This window comes from Dreissena polymorpha, chromosome 1 (assembly GCF_020536995.1).
Source record: "Dreissena polymorpha isolate Duluth1 chromosome 1, UMN_Dpol_1.0, whole genome shotgun sequence".
NCBI lineage: Eukaryota > Metazoa > Mollusca > Bivalvia > Myida > Dreissenidae > Dreissena > Dreissena polymorpha.
The window spans coordinates 197,587,775-197,594,403 of NC_068355.1; the positions used below are offsets into that span (position 1 = coordinate 197,587,775).

Below are 6,629 nucleotides of genomic sequence, written 5' to 3' on the forward strand. Positions count from 1 at the left end.
ATAACCCCCATTTACATACCAAATCGAATAGCTTATTAAATCTTGTCGTAGAGAAAACAATTATTATAATAACATGGCGCAATATGTGGAATTTGATATTATATTGTATTGAAACTGTAACACTCGAAGACAACTTAGCTATCAAAGATGTAAACAAAGAGTAGCAACCGATTAACTTGATAAATTGGTTTGGGATAATGTATGAAAACCAAGTGAAATCTGCATTCATGAATGTTGAAAAGTGGGGGCTATACTCCACTAGTCAGAAGTAGGTTTGATAAACTGGGAACTGTTGCTCCACCAAGCCAGCTAAGTACTTAACCATCGCGCATTTCTCTACTGGATTTTTTCAACATTGCGGATGTGTCAGTAAATGAAGTTTTGTAAAACCATTGTGCTTTATTCACGGATCGGTCAACCGACAAAATCATCGAATATGTATATCCCACCAATAATTATGATTTAACATGAGAATTACGTCGTGATTCCGACGCTCCCCGAAGCCAATCTCGAGTTTGCTCGCAAATGTTTCGGATTTCGTAGCGGATGATTCACATGGAAAACATTGTCACACAAAAAATGAAAACGAGCATTGTTTATCTCGTTAATATATGTTACCACACCACATCTAGTGTTGCAAGTTTGGCTATCGCTTTGAGGAAAACTGGTTTTAACAGCGTAGCTTTATTTAACGACATATTTGTTGATTTTGAGTATTTATTATGCTTTAAATATTACACCTGTCATTGCAAGACTTATTTGACTTCGCGTGTCCATATGGACAATCTGGCACATGTTTATATCAATATGCACCCTTCAATTAATTAAGTTGTATACCCATTTGTATAAACAATTAAGTCCGACAAATGTGTTGCCGATATTAATACGATTTGTAACCCGTATTGTTACACACGTAGCACGTTTTGTTATTGAGTAATACCCTCACTATTGTTTTGTTGCAAAAACAAATAAACCAATATTAACATATCAAGGTAAAATTACAAATTAATAAAAATCGTGCACATATCTACATAATTATCTCCTGTGGGTTCATATGACTTGTAAATACTCTGATGCAAACGGATATAATAATGCACGCAACAAATGAATGAACCCAGTAAATTGATGTTGACCGTTTAAAGCGAATACGCAGAAAAACGGACGTTAACGTGTTCCAGCTATGGAAATGATTTGATAAAGTCTAAATGATGTTAGACAAAATATATTATATCAGTTACTTTTAAAACCCCAGTTCCTTATTTGCTGTCACCATATTAAAGTTTGGTAATTAACATCGCAACTGTAAATGACCGCCGTTTTTAATATGTAAATTAACGAACGAACATGTCTTAACTTAATTCAAAAAAGTATTTAACGACTCAGAAAGCAAAGCATTAACTTTTTAACGGACGTTCAGAGCATACACATATAAATTTGAGCCACGCCCCAGGAAAAGCGGGGCTAAATGAATAACAGTAAATTGTTGTTCCAGATTACACTGTGTAGTCCGCTTTTATGTTTTTTTTTTTTATTTTAAAGACAGATTTCTGGGTGAAAATTCCTGCCTACGCGAAAAGTGTCGCCCTTGTTGAGCCGGTGCGGAATGCACAGGGAAACCTGTAACGCCTTTTACGATCATGCACTAAACCCCGTTTATATCTCGCTACATGGTTTTGATTTGTTATATTGAACTCATGAATATTTAAACTGTGCAGAACGTTGAGAAAAGTCACCTTAAATGGTTTCGTTTTCTTACCATAAAAGGTAATACAACGAATATTTAATGGACTTTTGACTTTCTGGACTCTTTAACACTAAACAATAAAGAAATGACGGTTTGTGTTGAAGATTGCATTGATTTCTATTCAATTAGAACAAAATAACAAACCTATACTTTGTCCAAATCTTGAAAGATTTCTCTTATGAGTGCATCGGTAACTGCCTTCTGAGGGAAGTGCGGTTGATATTTTTATTTATTTAGCAAATAGGTTTAATGTTATGATATTTGTATTTTGAAACGCAAGGGAATTTTCGTAGATCAAATGTGGACTTCTCCGATGCATAATATTAGGTTGAAAACGTATAACAAACCAATATCTCAACATTAACACATAACATTCGCTAATTTCCATTGTTATTGCGTAAAATGTATTCAGAAATCTACGTATTAATTATAATACGAGGCTCACATTTGGGCATTTTGCTATATTATATTTATTGTTTTTGCAGCATAATTATAGAAAATTGGTTTTACTTTTTAAATCACGTTATTATTATCGCTAAAACAATAATTTGTCTTCTTGATATCCCGTGTAAACTTATTGTTCACACGGTACACAGTGATGGTAACATGAGCAGTTTTATGTTTTCATTTTTTTTAAAGAAACACAAACACACAAACAACCATTAAATGACTCGAATAATTCAGTAGGTTTGTTTGTAGAGTATTTTAGTATTTTTTATTTGTTGAAGCCTTGACTTTATAATATTTAAAATTGTAACTTTCTAAGTAGACCAAAGGGAAGCAGGGGGAGGGGTAATACGTATATTAACCGTACAAACTTACATATTAAGCTATGGACATTCCGATACCTGTTCAATAAAATTAAACACTCGAAAGGGTTAAGTTTTTATTTAACCCTTCACAATTTGCCAATCAAATTGTTTTATTAAATCCACACCATTTTGAAACTCGATTCAGAAAAGATTACCAAGAAATATCTTTAAAAAAGATATACGGCGTTGATTGTGGTTGCAGTTAATGAAAGGTAAAGACTTCAATGAATGAGATCAAAGATAGCGAATGTCTTTTCTGTGCAGTTCTTAGCTGCTGCAAACGCAGAACGGGATGATACGCGGAGTTTTCGCGGCTTATTTTACATTATTACATATTGCTGGTCATAAACGTATAGATACAAAACAGGAACCCAAAAGAAGAATTTAAGTGAAATTAAAACATATGAGTCAACCGGCCACACGCGAAGTATCCGTATATATTTTAAATATTTATACGCGCGTTCTTCGAACAAACCTGTTTTAGTGATTTGTCTGGCGTTGCTATTTGATTCGATTTTTAACAGTATCGAGAATCATTGCGCTCATGCTTAATTCATTAGTCAATATGATGGCATAATTCTTGTTAAATTAATTAAAAATAATATTTATCATGGTACTGTTGTAAAACACATTAAGAATCTATTATTGACATACCATATGATATCGCTGGATATCTTCATTTAACATCTGTCTGGTCTAAAGAAAATTCCAGTTCACCTAGTTCACGCTATAGCGTCTTTATTATGTAACGATTATTTTCCTGGCCGCGAACTCCGATCAGCACATAGGGTAGAGACGCAGCGATGACCTGTATGTAAACTCTGACATTCACACACAGTGGCCGCAAATTGACCCGATATACCTCGCGAGTTGAAATGCAATGCATTAAAGTGAGTCTTCGCTTCCACTGCTCTCTATACTTTAACATGTTAACATGTTGACAGGAATATGGAAGTTAGTAATAAATATGAGAAAATAGCCTTTAAATGCAAACGTTCTCGCGCTGAAAATCTTCTGAAAATAAAAGGTGGACGCACAAACTGTATTGATGTCGAGATTGAGTGTAAAATTGTTTCATGCTGAACACGCAGTAAAACAGTGTTACAAAGACGCGGACATGTTTCCAATGTTCTGGTCGTGTTCTCAAATCAGCCAATGCAGTCACTGAAGTGTATTTATCTGTACTTGGCCGCGGGAAGTTTTATTTGAATTGTATTGGACGCTAACAAAGGTCAGGCTAAGGTGAAAAGCTGGCTTAATACAGCTTACGCCGAAAAAAAGATGTTCATCTCACCCTTTAAATTCAACTACGCATGCTCATATATTTTCCATTTCCGTTTCAGATTCATGTGCAGTCGTGTATAGCGACGCGCAAGAAGCAAAATCGATACTGCTGTCAGTGCTAGGGTAAGTATTATTGAACCACATTAGAACTACGTCGTGCTCCGAATCTTCCCGAAGCAAATCTCGCGTTTGCTCGTAAAACTGGAAATTCATATGCAAATAGAGTGACACAAAAAATAAAAACGAGCATTTTGTATCGCGTTAAATATATGTTACCTACGAAATCCGGATAGTGCCATCTATAATTTGCCCTTCTTTTATCAAGGGCGACACACGATACACGATATTTTGCGCGACAGTCGCGGCGACGCACGATATTTTCTGCGACAGTCGCGGCGACGCACGATATATTGTATATGTAGGCAGCCCAAAAGGCGATATATCGTGTTAAATATATCGTGCGTCGCACCGACTGTCGCGCAAAATATCGAGCGTCGCCGCGACTGTCGCAAAAAAATATCGTGCGTCGCCGCGACTGTCGCGCAAAATATCGTGAGTCGCCGCGACTGTCGCGCAAAATATAATGTATCATGCACGAAGCGATACTCGATATTTTGCGCGACAGTCGCGGTGACACGCGATATTTGTACTGTTTAAATATCGCTGTAATTATATCGCCTTTCGACTGTCGCGTTTTCAAAAAATTAGATTGCGACAGTCGCCCTTTTATATGCGCTATCTCGCCCTTTGAACACGACCGTCGCACTTTATGAACGCTACCGTCGCCCTTTATGAACGCGACCGTCGCACTTTTATATGCGGTATCTCGCCCCTTTTAAAACGCGGCAGTCGCCCTTGTATAGGCGATATATCGCATATAAAAGGGCGACGGTCGCGTTCATAAATGGCGACGGTCGTGTTGAAAGGGTGAGATATCGCGATAGAATGCGACAGTCGCCCTTTTATTTGCGATATCTCGCCCTTTGAATACCACCGTCGAACTTTACGAACGCCACCGTCGCTCTTTATGAACGCGACCGTCGCCCTTTTATATGCGATATTTCGCCCTTTTAGAACGCGACAGTCTCCCATTTATAGGCGAGATATCGCCTATAAAAGGACGACGGTCGCGTTCATAAAGTGCGAGTGTCGTGTTCAAAGGGCGAGATATCGCATATAAAAGGGCGATTGTCGCATTCTAATTGTTAAATATCGAGTCTCGCTTCGTGCGTCGTGTCGCCCTTGATGAAAGAAGGGCAAGATTATAGATGGCACTTCCCGGATTCCGTTGTTACCAGACCAAATCTAGCCTTGAAATTGCAGCTATTGCTGTAAGGAATATTTTGTAAGGGGATAACTTTATTTTTCGAAATATTGTACTATATTTTACCTGCAGATCACTTAAAGACACCCGAAATAATGACGGTCGCTATGGCAGTAAAACAGGGTGGGACAAGTATCGCGTGGATCAAACCGGACGTAGAGGCGTGGGAGGCGGTGTCGACGATGATGGCGATGAAGCGGATCTCGACAATGCGATAAGCGTCCTTACAAAGGCTGTCGGTGACACTGACCGTGGGAAGGCGTCAGTGCGTCTGAATAACAAACCGGAAGTCACAAGCAGCTTGACGCAACTCACGAACAACCAAGAGATACCCGCGAACGTTGCTGCTATCATAGACTCGGCTTTGAGCAACTCGAAGGTTAAATTTTCCGACAGCGTTGCAGACCGTATCAAGTCGGCATCCAGTACGACTGCTTCGTACACCAACCAAGACGACCGGAGCAATGTTGCGCGCGCCTACAATTCAGCGACCGGCAAAACGAGCCAAGAGTTTCCGGCAAATTTCGCAGACTTCTTTCAGTCTTTCCCGAGCACTAACGTCAAGTCCTACAATGACGTCAACTCATACACAGACGTCAAAGCCACGTTCAATACTGACGACGGGTCGAACGTTGACGTCGCAAAAATAATGCAAGACGAATTCGCTGTAAATAACAAACAGGATGAATGGCAACAGTTGTCGAACGGAAACTACTTCAAAGCAGATACTCCGACGGTTCAAAACTATCATGCTGTTAAAGTTTTTTCCAGCAGTTCAAGCCCCGACGGATCCAATATTGACGTCAATAACATCCTTAAAAACGCGTAAGGAAACACCGGAAACACAGTAAATGCACACAACTGGCAAATGTCGTTCAAGGCAGATACGTCATCGGTTAAAAATTATCACGACGTCATAGTTTCCAACAGCAATGTAAACTTTGGCTCTGGCGGATCTTCCTATTATATTTAAATTGTTTTGTATTTTATTTGGATCCCATTGATTATTTATTGCTAATAAAGGTCAACTAAACTTGAGCATTACATATAACATTTCGAATTGCCAATAACTCCTATTTACAGACGAAAACAAACACAAATTACATCCGGTCGTCAAAAAAAATCGTTATTATAACATGACGCAATATTTGATATTGTATATTTTATTGAAAATATAACACTCGAAGACAACTACGCGATAACAAAGATGTAAACCAAATGAGTAGCAACCTATTAACGTGATACATTATATACGAAAACCAAGTAATATCAGTATGCATTATAGATTTCGGTATAAATATTGGTTCACTTTCACGTAAAGATTTTAGGAATCTGGTAACTAAAGGTTCAATAGAAAGGTAAATAACCGGTCCAAATATTGAGGTAAATATTAGGGAAACTGGAAATAACCGGTCCAATAGTAAGGAAAATATTTCGGAAACTGGGAATAACCGGTCCAATATGA

The 6,629-nt window shown here is 38.2% G+C and overlaps 1 protein-coding gene across 1 annotated transcript; it reads left to right on the plus strand.

Moving 5' to 3' along the window:
* Positions 1–231: 231 nt before the first annotated feature.
* Positions 232–5,993, plus strand: LOC127865690 (uncharacterized). Its single transcript, XM_052405635.1, has 3 exons — positions 232–313; positions 3,900–3,963; positions 5,237–5,993. Exons 1-3 carry the CDS (start codon positions 232–234, stop codon positions 5,991–5,993), a joined length of 903 nt encoding a protein of 300 aa, XP_052261595.1.
* Positions 5,994–6,629: the final 636 nt, after the last annotated feature.